Source organism: Mus musculus, chromosome 6 (genome assembly GCF_000001635.26).
Source record: "Mus musculus strain C57BL/6J chromosome 6, GRCm38.p6 C57BL/6J".
In the NCBI taxonomy this organism is placed as follows: domain Eukaryota; kingdom Metazoa; phylum Chordata; class Mammalia; order Rodentia; family Muridae; genus Mus; species Mus musculus.
In genome coordinates this window covers 120,214,601-120,241,262 of record NC_000072.6, presented here as the reverse complement: position 1 = coordinate 120,241,262, position 26,662 = coordinate 120,214,601, and the positions used below count along the sequence as shown (strand labels likewise).

General features: G+C 48.0%; 1 protein-coding gene across 5 annotated transcripts in view; it reads left to right on the top strand.

The window, feature by feature from the left end:
• The window catches only part of B4galnt3 (beta-1,4-N-acetyl-galactosaminyl transferase 3), a 94,165-nt gene that overhangs the window by 53,655 nt on the left and 13,848 nt on the right, over positions 1–26,662 (top strand). For 2 of the 5 annotated variants that reach the window (NM_198884.2, XM_017321658.1), the window contains exons 2-14: positions 8,272–8,375; positions 9,672–9,749; positions 16,075–16,170; positions 16,628–16,718; positions 17,087–17,187; positions 17,595–17,662; positions 18,912–18,990; positions 19,133–19,199; positions 22,252–22,395; positions 23,698–23,807; positions 24,607–24,707; positions 24,928–24,989; positions 25,760–26,516. In NM_198884.2, coding sequence (NP_942585.1) covers positions 8,272–8,375; positions 9,672–9,749; positions 16,075–16,170; positions 16,628–16,718; positions 17,087–17,187; positions 17,595–17,662; positions 18,912–18,990; positions 19,133–19,199; positions 22,252–22,395; positions 23,698–23,807; positions 24,607–24,707; positions 24,928–24,989; positions 25,760–26,516 — 1,858 coding nt within the window. Of the gene's footprint in view, positions 1–2,864; positions 2,956–8,271; positions 8,376–9,671; positions 9,750–16,074; positions 16,171–16,627; positions 16,719–17,086; positions 17,188–17,594; positions 17,663–18,911; positions 18,991–19,132; positions 19,200–22,251; positions 22,396–23,697; positions 23,808–24,606; positions 24,708–24,927; positions 24,990–25,759; positions 26,522–26,662 lie in introns of all 5 variants that reach the window. The other 3 variants (XM_011241395.2, XM_006506316.4, XM_006506318.4) reach the window with 3 other exon arrangements.

Sequence of the window (26,662 nt, the reverse complement as noted above, 5' to 3'; positions counted from 1 at the left end):
AGGAAGGACAGACCTAGTGGGTTCAGAAGAGCAAGCCCCACCAGAGGGTCTGGAAAGAACCTAAGTGACTTTTGCCTAGGTGTCCTTGAGGATTCAAGTGCAGAATATGGGCCAGTCTTCAGAGTCCTGGGCTCTCAGCATTAGGTTTTCCTGGCGGGTCTTAAGTTGACTGTAACTGTCATAACAGTGACTTGTAAATGGAGCCTGAAATGTTATGGTTGTTTAGTTTTTTTGCCATGATGATAATGATAACGGTGATATCCTCAAGGTGACTGGGCTGAGCCCTACCTTCTGGAGTCTACGCTGACCGTCACCCATGCTTAGGGAATGGAAACTTACTGAGCTCAGCTCCATACAAGCAGAACCTGTATTCCCAGGGCGGCGGCAGCAAATAGAAAGGACACCGAGGGCCTCTCTGTCTTTTCTCCTCATTTGCTCCCTTGGCTTTATCTTCTCCCTGGATGTTTGTGTGAGCAGGAAGCCCTACAGTGGCTGTAGGGCAGGTGCATCCCTGGCACTGGCTCAGATGCCCTCTTTGGGGCCTTTTGGGTAGCACTCATGAGGGCAGTAGGTGCAGTTCCCAAGTCGCTGGCTGCAAGCCTCAGCTTGCCTGCAACCACAGCCATCCCAGCGGCTCAGGTGCTAGCCTGGCAGGAGATGGAGGGTACAGCTGACCGCACTTCAGGCCCCTGGCTTGAAGGCCTGTCAGAGAGGGAAGCTCCCGAGAGCCCTACCTGTGTTTATCTGTGAGCAGGAGCCAGGGAAACCTTAGGACTCCACCTTTCTACTCTCTGAAGACATTCCCTCCTCCTGAGGAGCTGGGCAGCCACAATGATCCCCAGGGCCAGTCACGAACACAAACACAGGATTATTTCTGTTGAGAAAGAAAAGGTGTTGAATGTTCTTGTCTGGTTCTCTGGCTAGAGTAGGTGAGGGGATTGTATATTTGGGGCTCCATTCTCCCCTTTGCATTTCTTTGGCTTTTACAGAGAGAAGATAGTTAACTAGTGACTAAATCAGAAAAGGAAAGGAAATGGTCTGGCGTGTGTGTGTGTGGGCGTGTGTGTGTGTGGGCGTGTGTGTATGTGCGTATATGCACATGGGTGGTATCAGTAGAAGGTAGTTTAGAGATGGTAGGAGAACAAGGATGGTCTGGTGTATGTGTGATGTGTGTGTGTTGTATGTGTATGTGGTGTGTGTGTGTGTACATGTGTGTGCACCTGTGGTGTGTGTGCATATGTGAAGTGTATACATGTGTGTGGTGTGTGCATATAGGGAGTGTGTACATGTGTGTGGTGTGTGTGCATATGAGGAGTGTGTACATGTGTGTGGTATGTGTGCCCATGGGTAGTATCAGTGGAAGGTACAGAGATAGGCTGGTGCTCATGTGTGGTGTGTGTGTGTGTGTGTGTGTGTGTGTGTGTGTGTGTGTGTGCATGTGCACATGGTATCAGTAGACAGTAGTTGGAGACAGTGGGAGAACAGGGATGGGCTGGTGAATGAATGCTACTAGGTGATAATGATAAAGGTAAAATTCAGGACCTTGAATGGGAAGTAATAGAGTTACGATCACAGCCTTTCATTCTGGGTCCAAATCTCAGCTCAGTCACTTACTGTCTCTATGGCTTTTGGGAAGATCAAACAAACAAAACCAGCCAACCAACCAACAACAAACCCTGTAAGCCCACAGGAGTAATCTGCGCTGTGGGTGTAGCTCAGTCAGTAGAAAGCTTGCCAGCATGCATGAAACCCTGAGCTCAGTTCTCAGTACTCATAAGCTAGGTATGGTGGTGTGTGCCTGTCATGAGAAAAAAAGGTCTAAAATAACAAAATATTGTATAACATGTAGCTTAAAAGGGATGCATAACAGTATATATGGATGGATGTATTTTTAAAAATATGAAAATAAGGTTGGGAGAAAGGTTTCAGTGAGAGAGAGGATAACAGGAGACGAAAGGAATGACCAACATTCAGTGTGTGTACATGTGTGTGTGTGTGTGTGTGTGTGTGTGTGTGTGTGTGCCTATCACAAAAGCTATATACATATTAAGTACACACACGCGTACACACTCACACACACACTCAAACACACACACACGAACCTGTTAGAGAAAATCTAAAAAAGAAAAGGTATTGAATTCAGGGAAAGAGATTGTTGAGAGACTATAACAGTATTTTGAAAGACACTTCTGGGTTTATAATCTGATTAAGCCTGGTTCTGCTTGGCCCATACCTTTCTCTTACCCAGGAGGGAGGGCTGAGCCAATGTTAATTATACTTAGCCCATTCTTGCTAAAACTGCATTCAGTTCACTTGCTCCAGGGGTCTTTGTGCTCTGTAGTGTTAGATTATTTTCTTTAAATTGTACATAATAATTTGTTTGTTTGTTTATTGAGATCTATTTATTTTTATTATATGTGTATGAGTGTTTTGCCTGTGTGTATGTCTGTGAACTACGTGTGTACTCAGTGTTCACAGAGGTCGAGAGAGGGCATCAGACCCCCTGGAGTTCCAGGTGGTTGTGAGCCATGATGTGTGTGGTACTGGGAATTGAACCTGTGTCCTCTCAAACAGTGGGCAGTGCTCTTAACCATGGAGCCAACTCTCTAGCCTCAGCTCATAGATTGTTAAGCATCACAAAAGAGGATTGCATATATGGCTTACTTGTTTATTTATTAGAAGTTACAACTAAATTTTTAAAAAATTAAGAAAAAACAGAGTAATCTGTATTTAAGTTAATATAAATATAGCAAACCTCGGTACAAATAGACATGTATATATGTGTATAGATATATGTATATATGTGTTAACTCGTACATGTTCATTGTTATGGGTATAGTAATAATAATTTTTATTGCATCAAGTTCCCTAGGGCATCAGCAACTAGGAAAGACGTCATCACACTCTCTGCCCTCAAAGCCTTAGGCGTGCCGTGCCCTGATGACCGTCCCCCAGGTGACATGCCCTCCACTTCATCTTTGCCTGTCTGTGACATGCAGCTTCCATTTTCTCATCTAAGCCCTGCTGGCTTCAAGCCACAGTCGCTTTGTCCTGACAAAGACGCCAGCTCTCTCCTCAGGCTCTCTCCTCAAGTTCTTCCCAGGCACAGAACCTTTTCATCCTGTGACTCAGGGCTGCTTTCTGGCTCTTGTAAATCCATGCCAAGTGGTGTGGCCTCTTGTCTCGGCCTCTTGTCTCCTTGGCCGTCTCTTGTCTTCTACCAGGGCAAGGATTCTACCTCCTTAGCGCCATCTTTTCTCTTTGCATGGTTAGGCTCTGGAGAGTGAATTTCTAGACAGACCCCAGGGCTTCTCTTTGAAGTCGTCATTCATCCTGGATCTTCAGGTCTGTGGTGTCTTTTGAAGAAGGTGGAATAACCCCTCTGGGCTGCTCACACCTTTTCCAGAGTCATGGGACAGCCATTCCCTCCCCTCTCAAAAGTCCTCCCCTGTAGTTTAGAGAAGGTGAAAAGCCTTTCTTCTAGAGACCAGCCCCGAGGTGGGTAACAATACTGTAAAGATGTCTGTGTCCACCATGGTACCCCAGTGCACCCATCCCCTTTGACACCGTTCCCTGGCTCCACCTTTCCTGGTAGCAGGCTTGGGTTGCCTCAGTCTCCCTGTTGATCCCTAGAGCTGGCAGGTTTGGTGGGGGGGGGGGAGGGGGCGCAGAGGGATGGGATGGGTGGCAGAGAGGAGACATAAACTTCATGTCCTCTGTCCAGCCTTTAACTGGGGGTAAACTTGAGTCATCCGCTGTGTTGGATTGCCTCCATCCAGGTCTTTCTATAGTCAGGTAAGATCTGTTTCCACGTGACCAAGAAAATAGAAAATGGAGTGGAGAGATGACTCAGGGCTGACACTCTCAGTGATCACAGGACTGGAACAGGTTCTGTAGGTCTCCACTGGGCTCCCTTGTTGTTCACCATGAAGTCATGTATGTGCATGTGTGCTCACATTATCTGTCGTAATACAACTTGAAGCATGGAGTGGGTACACCTTAAATCCCAGCACCTGGGAAGCAGAGGCAGGTGAATCTTTACGAGCTGGCGGCCGGCCTTATCTATATAGCAAGCTCCAGGCCAGTCAGAGCTACGTAGAGAGCCTGTTTCAAAAAATACCAACACCAAAACCAAAACCGTACCTCCTCAGCACGGTGCTTTGAACATAATACGTGCTCATTAATGTTGGCTGCTATTAGTATCGTTCTCATAGTTGCTTAAGAGTAAAAGCAATACACATTAGCACAGAGCTTGTAAGGAGTTCAGTTGGGCATTGGCAGAGGTTTGAACACATTCTTGTGTAGCGTGCTGGGAAGGGGTGTGCATTGTAGTCTTTATTAACAGGCTTTGGGAATTTATACTGACATGGAAATTTAGTATCAATTTTTTACTCCCTCAGTTGTTTGCTTTTAAATATATGTATTTATTTATTTATTCATTTATTTATTTATTTATTTATTTATTTATTTATTTAAAGTGTGCTAGGGATAACACCCAGGGCCTTGTACAGCCTCCAGCAAGGGCTCCACACTGAGCTGGCAAGCATTTTGTATCCACTAAACTCCACGCCCAGCCCTTAACTGTTAAGTTGGAAATGCTTCTAAGTGTTTTCAGCACCTGGGGTGGAGATGGAGCTCAAGCCTGCAGTCCTACTGTGGGATCTGGGTATCAGCGGCAGCCTCCACGGTGACGGGCGGTGACGGGTCTTCCCACTTTCCCATCAGTGACGGGTCTTCCCACTTTCCCATCAGTGACCCCGATGTCCACATGCTGTATTGACAAGAGTATCAGCTGGAGGGTCAAGGGGAAAGAGTAGAGCTCCTGCCTGCAGTGCACATCCATGCTGAAGACTGTTGTTCCGGGCACAGGAAGCTTCCTGGGGATTTTCTTTTCACTGTGTGACCTTGGGCTGACCACCATACCGTTTTAGTTACTTTGTTTTTTCTTATTTCTGAGAGAGAGAGTAAGAGGAGACCATGGAGTTAACATATGTTAAGAGTTTGTGAAAAAATGATACCAAGGGATATATGCGTTCTATAGGGTCTCAGAGAGCCAGGATGATAAGCTTCAGGCCTTTGAAGTCTGTATTGCCCCCAGGAGGGTGTTGGCAAAGCTCTGGCTGATGGTTAACTTGATAGCCGAGCTCTGTGAGGGCAGAGCATGAGGCCCACGGTGGTGCTTTGTCTGACACCTGAGACTCCGGTGTCTGTCTCCCGGCATAAATGTGACACCTGCTATAGGAGGACCAGGTCCTGGCAGCTGGTACTCTGGAAGGAGAGGCCCAGCCAGAAGCAGGAGGAATCACTTAACAGGGGACAAGTGACAAGTGTCAGTCGTTCAATCAGCACATTCTTTAGCTCCAGTTGCTCCCAGCGGGGCAAGCAATGGCTGGGTATCCACTGCCAGAATCGATACAGAGACAGAGATGAGAAGGATCCAAATACAGCGCCTGTGCCCAGAGCCTGGCACAGAGCATGTGCTTAGTGAGCACCGGCAGGGCCATGGGAAGGTGATGGAAGGACCACAAAGTCCGTGCCACAGAGAGGACAGATCCAAGTCCCCACCGCCCTGTCTGCTTGCTCTCTGGTCAGCAAGCATAGAAGAGAGAGTCAGAGAGCTCCTGGCTCTGTGCAGTTTACGCAATTCTAAAGAAGTTAGAATTCTTATCTCCTGACTCTCAAATCCAAACCCCCAACTCAGGAACTGTTAGGAGAAAGAGAAGAGTGTCAAGCACTTTGTGAGTCAGACCCAGATAATTCACTGTTCCCAGAAGGCCTGGTGGATGGAGCAGATGTTTCTATTCCCACCATCCCAACGAAGGAAGCAAGGTGAAGGAGATGCTGTGGCTAGCTCAAGGTGGTACAACTCTGTGTTGTGTGTGTGTGTGCGTGTGTGCAGTTAGACCCGTCACTCTGAAGCCTGAAGACTCATCTGTTGACCATCCAAATGTCATGTCTCAGAACATGTAGGTAAGGGGCTGGCTCCATTTAACCTCACTGAGTTTCCTGTCTTTTCCTTGGCCACAGAGAGAGCCTTTAGACGAAAAGGAAGAGAACTGGTCAATTGAGAGTTCTTCACTTAGTACAGACCTGAGTTCAGTTCTAAGGTCAGCAAAGAAGCCAGGGCTTTACAGCCAGTAAGTGGATTAGGGAAACCAGTGGATGCTCAGTTGCCAAGAAGAGACAGCAAGCGCATTCTGGCTAAATTAGCCTATCAGGATTCTTCTAAAAAAGGAGGGGTGGTGGAGCCTGGAAAAAAAGCACAACAGTTGTTATGCAGTGGTGAGAACCAAAGTTCAGATCCCAGCGCCCATGTAAAAAGCTGAGCATCTGACACATGTGAAGGGGCCGGAGGCAGGGGCATCACTAGGGCTTGCTGGCTTTAAGTCTTGCTGAGAAAACATGAACCTCAGGTTCCTGGAGAGACCTGGCCTCAAATAGGTCTGGAGTGATTGAGGAGGACTCCTGATGCCTTCTGGTCTGAATGCATGCGTACTCCCTACACACATGCACAGACACACACACAGAGGGGACTCACTGGGTGTGTGTGTGTGTTAAGATTTGTGTTTTTGTTTTTCAATATGTGTCTGTACATGTATCCTTGGAGGCCAGAAGTTCCCGTCACTTAAGTGTGACTGAATATTTGTGTAGTAACCCACAGCCTATGTCCATGGCTAAGGCGTCTGACTCCAGGACTTCTCAAAGCTCTGCTAAAGAGTAGCTGCAGAAGAGAGTGTAAATGATGACAGACATTGGCATGTGAAGGCTGTCTTCTCTAATCTTGGAAGACAAATAGATCCTTGGCTGAGAACTCCAAGTGCCTCTTTCTATATCTGTAAGACAAGAATGATCGCACCTGACCTAACTCCAGCGTCTGAAAAGGCTCGGATGATGCCTCTGAGATGCTTTGTAAACACACACCATAACCACAGAAGAAAAGCAGCCTGGCCCCCCACCCCCCATCAAGCTCCAGTCTGTGACTCCGTGCCCACCCCTCCAAACATCAGCACCTAGCCCTCATGCACAATGTGATGTCTGTTTTCTGTGTGGTCCGTACTACTGGCTGTGCTCTGTGGTTGGTTGTTTTGTGGGCCGTAGTCTGGTCTTGCTCTGTAGCCCAGGCTGGCCTTGGATTCAGCAATCCTGCCTTTGTTCCCCTAGATTTTTGGTGTGTCATAGGCATCTGCCACCACACTTAGCTGTTTATTCTCTGGTTTTTGTTTAGTTAGCTCTGTCCCTGTTGGAGCTCACACAGGGATCCCGTGACACTTAAACTGTTCTTTCCCCAGGGCGGATGACTGTCAAACTCCTTTTATGTGATTCCCTGCCCCCCTCCAGGGGTGCTTCATTCTGATTTCTTTTTAGCAGAGCTTATGTTATGCTAGGCATGGACTCCAGAGCTGAGATGTAACCCAGCCCTTCAAGGGCCTCTTAATAAAGCAGCCCAATGGAGACACCCCTGCTTGCTTGGGTTCTCACCATAGCCTTGTTACTGTTTGTTCTATGACCCCAGATTGGTCATGTCATTAGCTTTGCTCCCATTTTCCTTACCTGGAGGAGGATGACGTGATCTAAACTAGTCTGATGGTTCATGATTCTGACTTATGGCTCACAGTGTTGTACGTTTGCTTACTTTAAGCCCAACACCCCTGCCCAACCATTCTCCCTGTCATCAAGAAGGCATTGGCATCTAGTGACTTGCAAACTGACCCCTGGGCTCCGACTCTTCCCACCCTTACCTTGCCTTTGTTTGTGTAGGAATGCTTGCTTGCACACCAACCGTTTCCTGTCCCCTCCTTCCCACCGCAGTTCTTTCTACCTCCGCAGATGTGTGCAAACTAACCAGGTACAGAGCAGACACGAGGGTGTCGCACATAGCCCCAGAACTAAATTTATGGAACAAATACAAAGTCCTAGGCCTCCTTTATCCTCATCTCCCATAATCCTCTGCTGCTGCCCTGGAAGTGGGCTTTGTCACCATTTCTTGACTGGGCCTTTGAGAAATCACCCACCATGAGCAACTAGGTAAGAATCATGTTGCAGTGGAACCCAGGGTATATGACCATAGCCCAGTTCACCTAGCAGAGTCCCTTCTCTGACTTAGGGAAGGCACAGGTCTTTCCCGTCACCTGCCTCACCCATTCCATACCTACCTTGAGAGGTGTGGTGAGGAGAAGCCACTCACCTCTCTTATCTCTACCTCTCTAATCTTACAGATTTATGGGCTCCTGCATTAAGTTGGCTTTGTTCTGTTTTTCTTCCCTTTCACAGGGTATGGCAGCTGGCGAGAACTGGCCAAGGCCCTAGCCAGCAGGAACATCCCAGCCGTTGATCCGAATCTCCAATTCTACCGTCCCCAGCGGCTGAGCCTCAAGGTATGTGGTAGGTCCAGTCTGTTTTCCACCCTCCTCGCTGCTGGACCATTCAAGGCCATCCCCTCAGTTGTTCCATGGCCTTAAGGGAAATCTTCACTGTGGTCTATGCAGAGGGGAGACAGCTGGTGGAACCCCAGTTGCACCTTGAAGTTCTAGCTGAGTGCAGGTATCTATCTTGCCTTCCTCAGAGCCCTAGTGGGCCTGGTCGTTTAGGATTTTTGTTCACACTATCCTATCCAAGTTAGAGCTGTTCCAGACATGTGGCGTCTGTCTCAGACAACACAGCCTTTTTATTTTTTAAAGATTTATTTATTTTATTTATATTAGTACACTGTTATTGTTGTCAGACACACCAGAAGAGGGCATCAGATCCCAGTACAGATCGTTATGAGCCACCATGTGGTTGCTGGGAATTGAACTCAGGACCTCTGAAAGAGCAGTCAGTGCTCTTAACCATTGAACCATCTCTCCAGTCCCAGACAACACATCCTAAGCTAGTATATGGCTTAGAGATAGAGCTTTTGCCTAGCTTGATTTCATCCCCATCTACACACACACACACACACATACATACACACACACACACACACACACACACACACAGCATTCCTGCATATTAGCCAGCATATCCTAGAGACAGGACTGACCCTGATGATAGTACCAGACACATGGTGCTGAAAGCCAGAGCCCGTAAAGTAGACAAATGCCCTTCCCTGCAAACAGCTGGGGTGCAGTTTGTCACGAAGCATTTCTCTATAGTATTGCTCAGGTGTAGGTTAGGGAAACTGAAGGCCATTCCCATTTGGACCCTCTTCCCACCCCAACCCCTGCAACCATTGACCATAGAGCAGACATGGATCCCCAAAGCCAGATGAGACCAAAGTAACTCTGTAGACCCATGTGGTAGGGAGGGTCTGGGGTGTCTTTGAGGGGCTCCCATTTGTTGAGACCAGTGACAAGTCTGGATAGAACTTGGGGGTGGGGGCTGAAGGAATAAGAAATCACAGCTCCTGCTCCAAGGGCATCCAGAGTCCACTTTTTCTCATGGTTGAAAACTTCAGGGAAGTGACCAGAAAGCGGAGTGCATGTTGACAAGCCTGACATACTCTCCTCAGGGATGTGGTGTAAATAATGAATGAGACTGTGTCCCTTAAGCTGACAAGCTTCCTTGAGGCAGGAACTATGTCCCATGACCCCTTCCTTCTCCACAGTCAGCTTCAAGGAGCCCAGAATCCTGTTCTGTCTCCAATTTCTTATTAATCTTTTCACCAAGCTCCTTCTCTGTTTTGCTGATAGGACCAAGAAATTGCCCGAAGTAGGAGTAGGAACAGTAGCTACCTGAAGTGGAACAAGCCTGTCCCCTGGCTCTCAGAGGTAAAGGTCTCTATAGAACCTGGTCTCTGTGTATAGGGTGTGTGTGTGTGTGTGTGTGTGTGTGTGTGTGTGTGTGTGTGTGTGTATTCTGCCTGCGTGTATGTGTACTTCTGGTTAGGTCAGAAGAGGGCATTGAATTCCCTAGAACTGGAATTATAGACAGTTTTGGGTGCTGGGAGTTGAACCCTGGTCCTCTGGAACCAGTGCTTTTAACCATTGAGCCATCTCTCAAGCCCCTGAACCTGGTGTTTAAAGAGAAGGGACTTAAACAGATGAAATGGGCACACAAACATTTGCTGCAAACCTACTGTGTGCATATCCATCTCCCATCAGCTGTTTTGACTCTGTAAGGTAGTATTGTGTTAACCGAGCTTTCTGTTGCTAGAGCAACCGCCTGGCACAATCCACTCCTAAGAATCTTCTCCTATGAAGAAGAAGGGTATCATCGAGCATGGTTTCAGAGGTTTTAGTTCTAGCTTGGTTTGCTCTGTTGCTTTGGGTCAATGTAGCACAGCACATCTTGATGAGAGCTAGAGGAGGGTTATTCTAACATCGGGGTGTATAGAAAGCAAAGAAGACAGGGAAGGGCTGGTCCTAATATCTCTCCAGCATCAGACCTCTGAGACCTCTTTCCTTTAGGCTCTACTGGTTCCCAGTAGCACTGCAGGCTGGGACTTATGGGCATTTCAGAGACACTGTTGATCCAAACTGTAGAGGTCATTCATTATTCTTATTTTATAGGTGGGAAAGCAGTGTCTAGGGAGTTTACATGACTTTCACAGCTATGCCAATCCCCAGTCTTAAAGATAACAACCTCCCCAAGAGTTATGTTCTCAAACCATTAAATCCCAGCTATTCCAGGAAGAAAGAAATCCATTGTTTAAAAAAGATTAAAAACAAAACAAAACAAAAACACAACGTAAAAGCCCACTGTGCAAGGCAACTGTTCTTGGAAATCCACATTAGCATATGAAAGATTCTGAGAAGTCCTGGGCAAATCTGTTTAGCTTGGTTTAGCTCAGCAGGTCCCAAATTTATTTGCCCCTGAATTGCCTTTGCCTTTTCCATAAATGCCTGTTAAGATTCTGAACCACCGATGTTCTAGAGGAGCATGCATTAGGAACTGGCTTCAGAAAGCAGTTGTGAGGGGTCCAAAAAAAAAAAAAAAATCACACCAGGTACAGTGACACAGCAGGGCAGTTAGTTAGTCACTTGAGTCTGCACAGCAAAGCAACAGTCAAAATCCCAGCCACTCTGAAACTTTTTACTTATGGGCATTGGTATTCTTTTTATTTTATTTTTTAATGAACATGTCCGTGTACAAGATACCATAAGTACATGCTTATGCCCAAACTCTGGAATAGCATGGTGTTCTGGGACGTCATATTTTACAGTCATCTTGGGGCCTGGGGTAGAGACGACTTTTCTTGGCTGTGCGGTGTGGGCCAGTCCATTGTCTTTGTTGTTCCTGCTGCAGAGTGATCTCACAGCTTGGGCGGTTTGATTTCCAACCCACCCACACAAGGGCAAGAGTGAAAGAGACAACGTTAGCCCCTCTACGCTGTGATACTGTCTGTTTTAAAGCCCAGTGGGAGGGTGGGTTACAATGCTGGTACAGTTGTTCTAGGTGACATCACCAGATTGCTGGAGACAGTGTGCTGAGCCATTGCTGTAAAGATCAGTTGCTCTGGTATCTAGCCTTCACTCTATTAGAGCAGCTTGGATCAGTTTTCTTTTTCTTGTTTTTTTTTTTTTTCTTCCACTTTTTTTGTTGTTTATTTTTGAGACAGGGTCTCATATCGCCCAGGCTGGCTGCACGGTTGTCTCAACTGTGTAGTTGACAATGAACCTGAACTCTTCCCAACCCTCTGCCTTCATCTCCCAAGGGCTAGGGTTACAGGCATGAGCCAGCTCTTCCAGCATATTCCCATTCTCTCTCTCTCTCTCTCTCTCTCTCTCTCTCTCTCTCTCTCTCTCTCTCTCTCATTTTGGAAATAGGATCTCACTATGTAGCTCAAGCTAGCCTGAAAGTTATGATCCTCCAGCCTCAGCTTCCTGAATACTGGAATTATAGGCATGTGCCCTCGTTATCTGTCCTAGATTGACTTTTTGTTTTGAGAAAAAAGAGGGCTTGGCTGGGCTGGAACTCACAGAACCTGCCTCTGCCTATAGAGTACTGAGGTTTAAGGCATCTGCTACCACACCCTGACAGAATCAACTTTTTTTGCTTTTGGGGTTTGGTTGGTTGGTTGGTTTGTTGGTTGGTTGGTTGGTTGGTTGGTTTTGGAGACAGTGTTTTCCTGGGTAGCCCTGGCTGTCCTATTCTGTAGACCAGACTGTCCTTGAACTCACAGAGATCCATCTGCCTCTGCCTCCCATGTGCTGGGGTTAAAGGTGTGTGCCCTCACAGCCTGGCCAGAATTGACTTTTAAAAGAAATAATTGGGGGCTGGAGAGATGGCTCACTGACTGCTCTTCCAAAGGTCCTGAGTTCAAATCCCAGCAACCACATGGTGGCTCACAACCACCCATAATGAGATCTGATGCCCTCCTCCGGTGTGTCTAAAGACAGCTACAGTGAACTTACATATAATAATAAATAAATCTCTTAAAAAAGGAGAGATATTTATTATCTTAGTACATGTATGTGGCTTTTCGGTGGTAAATGACCGATTTCCGTGGATTTCATTTTTAAACGTCAAAAGATTTAAAATCCTTAATCTTCATAGATCTTCAGAGAATCCCTGATTTCCTAGGACAGGGAGGTGAGTAACAGCCACTCCAGCCCAGCTTCTCCATCTCTCCCATGGCTGGGACTTCTGTGTGTCCAGCTCAGTGGCTCTTGGAATGGGGTGCCCACCCCCTTTGCAGTATGCCTGAGAGGTTGAAGTTAGTGGAGAGTCTTGCTCTAAGCGAACACTTCAGGCCTTGCCTTTCTTCCCTGGGCAGCAGCCATAGCTATTGTCCTTAGTGTGTCAGAGGGGACTAAGCAGATGGGACAGCTGGGACTGGGTATGGAATACCTGTCCTTAGAAACTTCCTGGTACACCGGCAAACTCCAATGCCAGCCATCTCTTCTGTTGGTCAGTGGGCAGATCTATTAGAACACTCTGTCTACCCAGGACATTCCTCCAAACAAAAATAATTACAAGGGTCAGACGGTAGTGGTGCAAATCTTTAATCCCAGTACTTGGTAGGCAGAAGCAGACAGATCTCTGTGAGTTTTGAGGCCAATCTGACCTACAGAATGAGTGAGTTCTAGAACAGTCAGGGCTACACAGAAAGACCCTGTCTTTAAAATATATATATATATATATATATAATTATTGTGGTAATTATTTGTTACAACAAAATATTATTATTAAAATAATAGTAATAATTATTATAAACAAGAAAAAAAAGAAAGACAGTAGTTTTTCTCTTGTGATCTTTTTTTTTTTTTTTTTTTTTTTTTTGGTTTTTCGAGACAGGGTTTCTCTGTATAGCCCTGGCTGTCCTGGAGCTCACTTTGTAGACCAGGCTGACCTTGGACTCAGAAATCCTGCCTCTGCCTCCCGAGTGCTGGGATTAAAGGCGTGCGCCACCACGCCCAGCCTCTTGTGATCTTTTTTTTTTTTTTTTTTTAAGATTTTATTTTTTATTTATTATATATAGGTACAATGTCGCTGTCTTCAGACACTCCAGAAGTAGGAGTCAGATTTTGTTACGGATGGTTGTGAGCCACCATGTGGTTGCTGGGATTTGAACTCCGGACCTTCGGAAGAGCAGTCGGGTGCTCTTACCCACTGAGCCATCTCACCAGCCCACCTCTTGTGATCTTGACTAGAAGTACCTTCCTAACCCAGCTCTTCCACTGTTTTTAAATAAATAAACAAACAAATAACTCACTGACCTTACTCCGACCCCTGTCGTCTAACCGCACAGTGACACGTTGACCGGTACTAAGAATGCAGTGGTGGAATGGCTTGCTCTAGATTCAGCTTCTATAAGCATTTGTTCATTCTCAGACATAACTCAGATGTGCTGGGACACATGGGAAGGAACTGTTAGCTCTTCCCAGGGAAGGCACAGAGGGCCTTAGATGTATTTGAGAAAACTTTTGAGGACTAAAAAGGAGCCTAACGAGGAAACCGCATTTGTACAAGCGTGGAAAGCTGAGGGTTGGGTGGTTCGGGGGCAAAGACTGGGAGTGGGAAGTCAGTAGGGCAAGGAGGGTGTGTGCGGTGGGGGCTGGGAAGGCAGGTCAGTCATAAAGATCACAGTGAGATGATCTTTATGACGATGTGACTAAAGTCTGAAGTCACCTGAAGTTTTTAGCTGCAGAGTGACCTGCTTCATCAGATCAGTCCAGTTGCTCAGGACAGTCCTGGGGGGCAGTAAGAACACCCAGGGCAGGGGAGACGCCACCATCTGCCTCCTCCTGCTGCTGACCTGGAAAGCCCAGTAAGTCCCAGCAGAGGTGGAGTAGACCTTCCCTTCCCTGAATACCCCTTCTGCACTCACCTTCTCCATGGAGTAATTGCTGTGTGTTCTCAGGGAGTCACTTCCTGAGCCCCGATATCCTCCCTTCTAAATGAGACAAGCTGACAAGTACTTTCTCCCGTACGGCCAGCTGTAAGTTCCAAACCATCACAAGCTTGGAGGAGGGGCTGGAGAGATGGCTCAGTGGTTAAGCGCACTGACTGCTCTTCCAGAGGTCCTGAGTTCAAATCCCAGCAACCACATGGTGTCTCACAACCATCTGTAATGGGATCTGATGCTCTTTTCTGGTGTGTATGAAGACAGCCACAGTGTACTTATATATAATAAATAAAACTAGGAGGAAGCCCACCCCTTCCCTGGCCTTCTGTCTATGTCAGGCAAAGGAGAAGGGCCACCTCGGAGGCTGAGGTTCCAGAGTGCCACATCTTTGTTAGTATAGAGTCCCTAAAATGGAACAACACAAAACACAAATTCTGATGTAGTTGTCAGTCTGGGTCTGAGGAAGAAGACAGTGTCCAAGGATCCCCAAGACACCCCCACAGTCGGAGGTTACCCACAAAAGTTTGAGGCTCAGCCAAATACTGGGTAGAGCCTACCTCAAAGAAAAGGCTATTTCTCTCTTCCACTCTCCTTCCCTGCTTCCCTGAGGGCTTCCTATAGCACCTCAGGCTCTCTTGGCTGAGCTGGATTGCTTGCGGAGGAGCTGGGAGAAATTGGTATCTCCCTGCCCTCAGGCCAAAGCTGCTTTCTGGGCAAAAACCCCTTCTCGTGCCAAGTGCCAAGTCTGACATCGTAGCTCCAGGCTTCACACAGCTGACGGCTCTGCTCTGGTGGCCGTGCTCCCCTCAAGTCAGAGAACCAGAGCTCTCTGACCTGGAGGTCTCCTGGGGAGGGGACAGAAGCAGACCACTTGGAGAAGACAACTGAATCCTTTAAGCTGGACTTGAGGAATTTCCCCAGAAGCAGCATAAAGTCCCCATTCTTTTCCTTCCTTGGAGCCTCTAACCGCCTCCCACCTACCAACCCACAGACTTCCTCACCCACCCCAGCCCCCTCCCTACATTCCTGTGAGTGGTGGCTACTTCCCAAGGTCCCAGGTCAGAGAGTGACAAGCTAGCCTCTGCCAGTCAGTGAGGAGCCTGTGAGCTGCAGGAGGCCCTGAGGGGGCCCCCAGATACCACCATGGATTTCCTCAGATGCTTCCCCCAGCCAGAGTATGGAGACCACTGGGTAGGTGAGGTCATGACAGGCAGAAGGCTGCAGAGCCTTCCTCTCCTGAGAAACAGGGCAGGCATGATAGGCAAGCCCTTGGCTAGAACCTGACCAAGCTCCTCCCAGCTCCTTCTGTCACTTGCATCGTTTTGCCACGGCTATTAAGCCCCTTGCCTGCACGTGTGTGCATGTGTGCGTGTGTGTGCGTGTGTGTGAGTGTGTGTGTGTGTGTGTAACCTCAGAGTCAGGCCATAGGGCTGATGTTAGCTTTTCATCAGGACAAGCATTCCTGAGATAACCAACTCATGAACAAGAAAACATTGTGTAGGCTCAAGGGTTCAGAGGGTTAATCCTAGGCCTGCTTGGCCCAGTTCCTTTGACTTGTGGCAGCTTAGTGCATCCTGGTGGCAGAGGACTGACTGGCGAGTCATGAAAGATAGGAAGCAGTGAGGATCCCAGTAATCCCTTCAGGGGCACCGCCCTATAACCTAACCTTCTCCTATTAGGTCCTCACCTCCTAAAGCTTCCACATCTTCCAGTACCACCACGGACTGGGAGCCAAGCCTTCCATAGAGTATTCGAGAATCACTGTGTCCACTTCTCACTCACTGCCCCCTCTCTGCCCCACACAGTTCCGGGGCCACGCCAACCTACATGTGTTTGAAGACTGGTGTGGCAGCTCCATCCAACAGCTGAGGAACAACCTGCACTTCCCACTCTACCCCCACGTGAGTACCTGTGGGGATGTTTGTACATGGTGCCTGGACCACCCTCTGTGTCTCCTGCATCTCATGCACTCCACCTGCCTCCTTCCCTGCTTCTTCTCAGTCCATCACAGTCGGTCTTACTCCCTCGATCTCTTGGGCCTTCTCTTCCTCTGTCCAGAAGATCTTTTTTGTCTTCTCCTTCCCCGAGACTCTTGCCACCTGCCGCTGGGCAGCATTTCATTCAGTTCAGGCTCTCTTGATGTTTATCCAAGGGCAACATGTGCATCGTACACGGCCAGCTGGACCGAGAAGCGAGTAGGATCTCATAAGCACACCTATCTTGTACTCCACCCACCATACCACACCCCTAGTCTCCCATCGGCTGCCCCCCTCTTCTCCTCCCCACCAGCCTTGAGTAGACCGAGTTCTTCAACTCTTCTTCCTGATTCTGAGTGACAGTTCATCTTTCTTGACGTAGATCCGCACAACTCTGAGGAAGCTGGCTGTGTCCCCCAAGTGGACCAACTATGGCCTCCGCATATTTGGCTATCTGCACCCTTTCACCGATGGTGAGGGAGTCCCGAAGCCCCACTCCTCTTCCTGCTTCCACCTTCCTGGGGCAGGAGGGTCCTAGAAACATAACCCTGAGCCCTTGTTACTCCATCACGGAGGGAGGGGAAACTAAGGCATAGTGAAATCTCATCCAGTATCCTCAGGCAACTGCCCCACCCCCAAAGCCTGGAACTGGCTGGTCTACATAATTCTTCTCCATCTTCATATTGCTCCCCCAGAATGTAGAGTCCCCTCCCCCATGCAAAAATGGCGGGTAGGGCAAGTCACTGTGAGTGAAGAAAATCAATGTGCAGGTGTAACAGAGGCGTTCAGCCTCCGTGCCAAGGCCCTCTTTGATTCACCCAGACACTCTGCTGTTGCCCAGGGAAAATCCAGTTTGCCATCGCTGCTGATGACAATGCTGAGTTCTGGCTGAGTCGTGATGACCAGGTCTCAGGCCTTCAGCTGCTGGCCAGCGTGGGCAAGGTAGGACCAGCTCAGCCCTTGACCTCTCATTGGCCCTTGGAGGCGGGTACTGATGTGGTATGAGGGTCTTGGGAGCCTCCTTGACCATTAATGTCATTGACATGAAGAAGGGACAGAAGCCACACATGGTGCCCCTCAGCTCTGTCCTACACTGAAAAGGGCATGGGAGATGTGGACAGAATGGGGACCCAGCTATATACATTTTTCAGGTTCCATTGTCCCCGAGCCCATGCTAAGGATTCATGCTGGGTTGGTTGCCTATGGGAAGGCTCCCTTCCATTATTGGGGGCAGAAGTGTGTTGGCCGGCAATCCTTTTTAACTCTGTCTTCCCTCCTTTGCTATTCCCCTCTTCCCCCATCTTCTCTCTTTTCCTCTCCTTCCTTCTCCCTTCTCTCCCCACTTCTAGACAGGAAAGGAATGGACAGCCCCTGGAGAGTTTGGGAAATTTCAGAGTCAAATTTCCAAGCCAGTGAGGTAAGTAGGGTGGGTTACCACCCACACTCTTGTGAGCCCCTCCAGTGCCAGGCGTGTCAGCATGAGAGATCCAGGAGGCCCCTTGCCATCTTCACCAGCTCACTGCTCAGGGTTAGTATGAGTGAGAATCCACACCGTTTGTCTAAGCAGAAGCCATCGGCCCTGCCTTTCCTCATTTTATAAATGGTTTTTAGACTCTTTTTCTCACGAGTGCATTTTGCCTACATGTATGTACAAGGGTGTGCCGTGTGTAGGCCTGGTGTCCTCAGAGGACAGAAGGCTTATTGGATCCTCTGAAACTGGTCTTACAGATGGTTGTAAGCTGCTACATGGGTGCTGAGAACCAAACCCTGGTTCTCAGCAAGAGCAGTACTCACTCATAACTTCTAAGCTGTCTCTCCAGCTCATCCCCCACCCCCACCCTCATTTCAGAGGAGGCGATTGAGACCCAGAGCTTTGTGGCTGGATGGAAGGCCACACAGATAGTGACACTCAAGGCTAGAAAACAGGTCTCTTTTTTTTCTTCCTATTTTCTTTAGACCTAGAAATGCTCGCACTCATAAAGACTGCCTAGTGCTTGCTCTGGGGCTTCAGAGAGGGAGTCCCTACAGGGAACTGGAAGCCTGACCTTGAAGTGATCCTAGGAAATCTGACCTCTTCCAGCCTACAGCCACTGGAATGGCATTAAGAGCTAGCCTATGAACTTAGCTCAACTTCAGCACGCCACCTGGTGGCTTGCACATTCACAGGCGAGACCATATCCCAGCTTCAAGGGACAGGGAGAGAGAGAGAGAGAGCCCTTGGTACTTGGTGTGCCCGAGTTATTGTGAGTGCTCTGAGCTCTCTCAGTGCTTTGCATGGACCCTAAAGGCTACCTGGTCCAAATTACAACTGCGTTGCTCACTACCTGGGCGACTTTGGGCAAATTACCAAAGATCACCGTGTCTTTAAGCCGAAGACTGTCAGGAAAAGAATCATGTATGGTCCCGGTAGCAGAGACTACTCACTATGGCTTTAATCATGGGTGCCATGTCACTGGGTCTCCCAGTGAACTTCTGAACTATTTATATTTGGCTCTTTCAAAAGGAAAGACAAGGTTAGTTGTCAGGAGTAGGTGGGGGATAGTTAAATAGCAAGCACCTGGTAGGAGAAAGGGGCACGGGGGAGGGGGGCGCTTGTGGGTGGGAAAGGTGGATGATGGAGGTGGCTAGCTGAGGAAAAGCCTCCGTTTCCTGTCTTTGTCCGCCAGTTTATCAGCCTCCCTCAGGTACTACTTTGAGGTCCTGCACAAGCAAAATGATGAAGGCACTGACCACGTGGAGGTCGCGGTGAGTGCCTTTATCCCTCTTGACAACCCATCCCCCCCCCCCCACGTTCACGTACCTTTCCCAGCATTCCCTTGCCCATATCTTTTGAACACTGTCCCAAGCCCAGCGTCCTCCAACCTCTGTGCCTTTCCTCTAATTCTAGTGGAGACGGAATGACCCTGGAGCCAAGTTCACCATCATTGACTCCCCCTTCTTATCTCTCTTTACAAGTAAGTAGGCTCTGCCTGCCTGGGAGCCCAGGGGCTCCATTAGGGAGAGTGTGGCCCATGGTAAGGTCAGAGGGGTGGGAATAAAGTTCAGATATGTAGAGGACGGGTATGACAGAGTTCCAAGGAAGGATGAGAGCCTGAGAGACCTTACAGTTAGGGAGACTTTACTCTCCTGGGTAGAGGTCTGTTTAATGGTGGTGGTGGTGTGTGCCTTTAATCCCAGCACTTAGGAGGCAGAGGCAGACAGATCTTTGTGAGTTCGAGGCCAGCCTGGTCTACAGATGGAGTTCTAGGATAGCTAGGTGCTACACAGAGAAACCCTGTCTCAAAAAACAAAGACAACGTACTAAACATAGATGTGGTCTCAGGTTGGTTTGTTTGTTTGTTTAAGGGGGAAGGCAAGCAGTCAACTCCCTAGGGGTCTTGATGGAGCAGAATTTCTTAAATCTCTCCCAACAGTTATCCCTGTTAGCCTGAGAAATCTACACATGATTCCAGGTATATGGGTCCAAAATAGGTAGACACACCAAACATTCATTGATAACAGATCATAAGGACATTCATTTTACAGTGATGCTTTTGATATACCAATTATTAAAGGTGAAAGCAAATTTGTCTGTGGATGAAATATATATATTTTATTTTTACATGGTTAAATCTTGGTGCTGAAAAGATGTCTTAAACTCCAGTTTCAAAGGATTTGATTCCTTCTTCTGCTCTCCATGGGCACATAGATTTGGGTAAAACACTCATACACAGAAAATAAAATTTAACAATATAAACCTTTTTTTTAAAAAAGAGCACTAAGTGTTCTTCCAGCAGCTCTGAGTTCAGTTCCAGGCCCACACATCAGCTCACAGTTAATCTGTCTTATCCCAGAGATCTGATGGCCTCTTCTGACCTTCACAGGCACCAGCACATAAGGCGTATACTCACACAGACAGACATACAAACATAAATATTAGGCCAGGTGGTGGTGGTGCATGCCTTTAATCTCTGCACTCAAGAGGCAGAGGCAGGCTGATCTCTGTAAGTTCCAGGCCAGCCTGTGTTATCTAGTACATTAAAGAACAGCCAGGGTTACATGGGGGGGGGGGTGACCCTGTCTCAAAACAAACAAACAAGCAAATTATTTTTAAAAATAAAACTTTGTTTAAATATTTGATGCTGTATGATATGCAGCATCTTCTAGTCTTTTCAAATAATCAATATTGTATATGTATGTGTGCATGTGCCCGGGGCACACATGTGCAGAGGCCAGAGAGGACATCGAGTGTCTGCTTTTTTGCTGTCTACCTTATCCCGTAAGACAGGACCATCTCCTGGCGAGATGGCTCAGCAGTTAAGAGCACTGACTGCTCTTCTGAAGGTCCTGAGTTCAAATCCAAGCAACTACATGGTGACTCACAACCATCTGTAACAAGATCTGATGCCCTCTTCTGGGGTGTCTGAAAAGACAGCTACAATGTACTTACATATAATAAATAAATAAATCTTTTTTTTAAAAAATTGGAAAACAAAAAACAACAACAAAAAAGACAGGCCTTCTCTCTGAAACTGAAGCTCGCCACAGTGGCTAGGCTGCTTTCGTGTGAGCTTTTAGGCTAAAGGCTATGTTCAACTTTTATGTGTGTACTGGAGATTCAAACTCATGTGCATAAAACAGACACTCTTACTCACTGAACCATATCCTCAGCTCCTTGATCAATATTTTAGTTTTATAATCATCGGTGCTGGGTGTACTGCTTTGTATAAATCATTGCTGAGAGCACCTCATTCAACATTAGTGGTACAAAATAGAAACTATGTTAAGGGTCATTTTGAAAATTCTGTCCCAATCCTAAGCCAAAATTCACTTGATATCTTTCTTTTTCTTTTTCTTTTTTTTGTTTTGTTTTGTTTTGTTTTTGAGACAGGGTTTCTCTGTGTAGCCCTGGCTGTCCTGCAATTCACTCTGTAGACCAGGCTGGCTTCAAACTCAGAAATCTGCCTGCCTCTGCCTCCCAAGTGCTGGGATTAGAGCCGTGCACCACCACTGCCCGGCACTTGATAGCTTTCTTAAGTGTTCAAGTCTTTGTTTTCTGTCATTAATCTGTTATGTTTCTGTAAGAGCACACAATGTCATGTGCACAGTAAAAACACCCTATCATAACATTCAGTAGTTTTGTACCTGAGCAAAAGTGTTTCAGGGATTGTTCACTGGCCTTGCTAGGTGTGTGGCATGTGTCGGATGTTCGGAACCAAGGACGATGCTGGTTCTGGAACCTTTTAGCTATTGACCTTTTTTTTTTTTTTCATGACCAGTTTTCAAAACCAGAAACCTTTACTATTGACACATCTTTTTCATGGACCCCCCCCCACCACCACCACCCAGCTACAGCACTCCCTGTAGGAGCTTGACCACCAGCTTAAGCTGTGGACTGGAGAAGAAAAGAGGTAGCCCGAGCAGACCCGAGGAATAAAAATGCCAGAGTCTGATCCCCAGTCTGGGCTGTGATGGAGAAGACTCTAGTTAGTGGGCTGTGCAGACAAGGGATGCCTGGGGAAGCCTGGCTCACTGTGATCACATGACATTCACAGATGGTATGAGAGAGGCTGCCCTCTAGAGAATGGAACTAGATTACATGGGTGGTAACATCTTTCCCTCTTACCAGAGAAGCCTTAAGTTCAAACTCCAGCACAGCCAGGAATACCCAGGAAGTACTATACAGGAATACCAAGGAAGTACTATACAGGTGTAGGCTAAGTGAAATTAAATAGTACAGCTGAGTATAGGTTTCTGTCAGGTCAACAGTAGAGCATTTTGAGGACGACATATCTTTTTCTAGTCTATACAGAATCGTGATGTGAGCTGACCATGGGGCAGAGCGGGCCTAAAGGGAGCTGGCTAAAGCCACAAGTTACAGGGCATCTGCGGGCGGCTGACAGCCTAGGCTTTACCTGCAGGAACACAGAGATTGTGTTTGCGACCCACCACTTGCCTGCCCCACAAAGCAAGCTTGATTCTATCAGGACCTACAGCTTTCTTCTGTTCTCTCCTCCCTGAACACAGATGAGACCATCCTAAGGATGGATGAGGTGGGCCATATCCCACAGACAGCAGCCAGCCATGTAGGCTCCTCCAACACTCCTCCCCGGGATGAGCAGCCCCCAGCTGACATGCTGCGGCCTGACCCTCGGGACACCCTCTTTCGAGGTAAGTCCTTGGCCACATACTTATTGATCACCACATCAAGGCTCTCTATGTTGATAGATAGGACTCAGGAGACCTCCGGACAGTGGTGGCGCACACCTTTAATCCCAGCACTTGGGAGGCAGAGGCAGGTAGATTTCTGAGTTGGAGGCCAGCCTGGTCTACAGAGTGAGACAGGACAGCCAGGGCTACACAGAGAAACCCTGTCTCAAAAAACCAAAAAAAAAAAAAAAAAAAAAAAAACATGTCTACAGTAGCTCTGAAGACATAAAATCTTTTCCCTTTTGAAGTGTAAAACAGCATAGATACCAAAAATATAAGAGCATTTATGTCCAATTCTGTGATGCTACAAACCATTATAGAGTAGACATTTGTCCAACCACCACCCAAGACCAAAAATGGAATTAGAATCCAGAGCCCCTTACGAATTCCTCCCCCACCACAAATGTCAGTCTCTTTATGAATCCCAACTGGGTTTTGTTTTTGTTTTTGTTTTTTGTTTTTTGCTTGTTTTTCAAGACAAGGTTTCTCTATGTAGCCTGGCTGTCCTAGAACTTACTCTGTAGACCATGCTGGCCTCAAACTCACAGAGATGACCTGTCTCTGCTTGAGTGTCGGGATTAAAGGCATGCACCAACACCACCTGGCCTTGGATCCCACCAACTCTTACTATTAGGTAAAGAATCTGTTAGTCTTGTTTTGATGCTGAGGACTGAATCTGGGGTGTTGAGCTGAGCATGTGCTCTGCCACTGAGCTGAGTCCCCAGCTGGTCATGTTTACATTTTAAAGGCTGACAGTGTACCCTGTTTTTTCCCTTAAAAATAAAAGAAAGCAGCAGCCAGATGTGTCACCTATTGACAGTGCAGCAGTCAGGAAAATAAGGCAGGAAGATCTTGGGTTTGCAACCATAGCAGACCCTGCCTCAGAAAAACAAAACCAAAAAAAAAAAAAAAAAAACACCAGGTCAGGGGAGAAGTTCTTGAACCAAGGACGGAAATCCACATAGTGGGAGTATAGTAAGTGGGGGGACAAGGGGGGCTTGTGCCTCCTAGTGTCATTAGACCATGATCCATACTGTTCCTGTGTCTTGAGTCCTCTGCCCTCGTCCCTGAGGAGTGGTGGCAGTTTCCTTGGGACAGACTGACTCATCTGATTGGGACTACAGTTGTCATCAATGAATATAAATGGAAGCAGCTTGAGTGGGGACATCAGGCCTCTCCCTCAACCGGGAGCCTTTGTGGCCCTAAGGTGTTCATGCTCAAACTTCTTCACACACTTCAATCCTCTTCCCTTTCTGTCCCCAGTGCCTCTGATCGCCAAGTCCCATCTGCGCCACGTCCTGCCCGATTGTCCCTACAAACCCAGCTACCTGGTGGATGGACTCCCGCTACAGCGCTACCAGGGCCTCCGTTTTGTAAGTCATGTCCTTAGACGGAGGAGGACTGGGAGAAGGCCTGCTGCCTGTGGCTGCTGGTGTAGGGGACAGGGGATGGACTAAAGCTGACTCTGTGTTTCTCGTGTCCTTGCTCAGTAGACAGGATGGCCTCTCGGGTCCCTATGCTGCATTCCTGGACAGGCTCACTAAGGTGTTCTGGAGACCCTGCAGATACTCTGCCTTGGAATCTACCCCCACCCCCAATTCTGCAGCCTAGTGACCGCCCTCAGGGCCACACAAAAACCTATTTTGCTTGCTCAGTCCCAGAAACTGGGTAGCCAGTGGCATTTTAAACTCATAGACAAGACACTTAGAGAAATGTGCTGGATGCAAATGGTAGCTTTATCTGTGTGGAGAGTGAGAGAGCAAAAAGAGTATGATAAACCCAGGTCTAGACTGGAGACAAGAAAAGAAGGAAGAGGTCAAGGGTCACAGCCAGGCCAGAGAGTGGGTGAGCTATAATTGAGGACATTTTTGGCAGTGGTGAGCCCAGCCTGTGTTTAGGGGGGAAGGGAAATAGGGTGTAGAGCAGACTCAGTGTCATGAGATAAAGGCTCAGAGATGGAAGGAGGGTTAGGTGGCAGAGAGTGAATGGTCTTGATAACAGTGAAGGGAGACAGATGGCCCAAGGAGCTTCACTATGAGAAGTTTGTTCTATCCCAGAAAGAGCAGGCATGAGAAGACCGATTCAAGGCTGCATAAATGTGACTGTCAGCAGGGCAGCAGCCCTCCCCAGGATTCCCCCTCTGATGTCTGCCCTTATTTTTTCTGCTTTTAGGTTCACCTGTCCTTTGTTTATCCCAATGACTATACCCGTCTGAGCCACATGGAGACCCATAATAAATGTTTCTACCAAGAAAGTGCCTATGACCAGGACAGGTGTGTGGCACTGGGTGGGACAGGCAGAGGGACCGGGGGTCTCTGTAGGAGTCAGGAGAGCTGCCCAGGCTGGAAGGACCGATCCACACTGAGGGTCCTGGACTCTCCTCGTGTGCATGTATGGATACACCCTCACAGAACATACTGCCCCAGCTCCTCCACTGCCCTGGTAAAACCTGGAGGAGTCTGGTGCCTGTCCACATGTCCCTTCCTCCTCCAGGTCCAGCTTCCAGGAATATATCAAGATGGACAAGCCAGAGAAGCATGGCCCGGAGCAGCCAGGTAGAGCGGAGAATGCTGGCTAAGGCTGCCAGGGCCTGCCTAGCTTCGAGTGGTGGCGGTTTCTTTCTAGGGAACATTCCAGCCATACAAATCCCCTTGACTGATCTCCTCCTCACAATCTGGGAGCAGAGAGCAGCACCCACACCTTCCATTTCAGAGCCATGTAGAGGGTAGAGCTTTTCATTCACTGGAGGTGTGGGTAGCTGTGGGGACCCCTGGCTCTGGTACACTACTGGGAAGCATGGTATAGAGCAGTCCCGTCTTGCTGTGGCCTTACTTCATGAGGCACCGGGTATGGCTGAGGCCCCTTGTTGAGGCCTAAATGTTGTTGATACCAGTGAGGTTCTTTAGACAATCCAGCTCACAACCTTCTGAGAGGGGGGATTTGTTTTGTTTTGTTTTGTTTTGTTTTGATCTTTTCCTTGTTAGCATATGTGCTTTTGGCTTTTAAGACAAGGTCTCATGCTTGCATTCAGGATAGCCTAAAACTTACTATGTAGACCAGGTTAGACCCAAAAAAATTTGTGATGTTCCTCCTGTCTCTACCTTCCAAGTGCTGTGATTACAGGCATATACCCCCCATGCTGTCTGTCAGTCTTGATGTAAATAACAAAAAAACTAGGGGTAACTGAGGTAGGATAGCTTATCCAGGTCACCCAACAAATGACTCCCACTCCCCCTCCATATGTCACATGTGTAACTGTCTGCTGTTTGTTTTCCGGGAAGAGTTGAACATTCCTGAAGTGAAGAATGGTTGTTATTGTTATTAGCAGGTTTGGAGGATGGCCTTCTAGAAGAATCCCAGTATGAAGACGTACCAGAGGAAATCCCCACCTCTCAAGACCAGAATACTGGGATACAAGGGAGAAAACAGAAGACTATTTCCACCCCGGGGCTGGGTGTCACTGACTACCACCTGCGGAAGCTCTTGGCTCGCTCACAGAGTGGCCCTGTAGCGCCTCTTTCCAAACAGAACTCTACAACTGCCTTTCCAACCAGGACAAGCAACATCCCAGTCCAGCGGCCAGAGAAAAGCCCTGTGCCCAGCCGAGATTTGTCTCATTCTGACCAGGGGGCCCGGAGGAACCTGCCTCTCATCCAGAGAGCCAGGCCCACTGGTGACAGACCTGGGAAGACTCTTGAGCAGTCCCAGTGGCTGAATCAAGTGGAATCCTTCATTGCTGAGCAGAGAAGGGGAGACAGGATAGAGCCTCCAACCCCCAGCAGGGGCTGGCGTCCTGAGGAGGACGTGGTGATAGCGGCGGACCAGGAAGGAGAAGTGGAGGAGGAGGAAGAGGGGGAAGATGAGGAAGAAGATATGAGTGAGGTGTTCGAATATGTGCCTATGTTTGACCCAGTGGTGAACTGGGGCCAGACCTTCAGCGCTCAGAACCTCGACTTCCAAGCCCTGAGAACCGACTGGATCGACCTGAACTGTAACACATCGGGCAACCTGCTGCTTCCGGAGCAGGAGGCCCTGGAGGTCACACGGGTCTTCCTGAGAAAGCTCAGCCAGAGGACCCGGGGGTAAGGTAAAGGGCTTCCCTGGGGCTGGGGCAGGGGCACGCCGTTGCCCTCACGACTGCCATGAAGCAGGGTTTCTGCTGCAGGAATGTAGCAGACCTTTGCTGGTATTCTCGGGTGTAAGAAGGTTGGAGCTGTGTCTAGCAAGG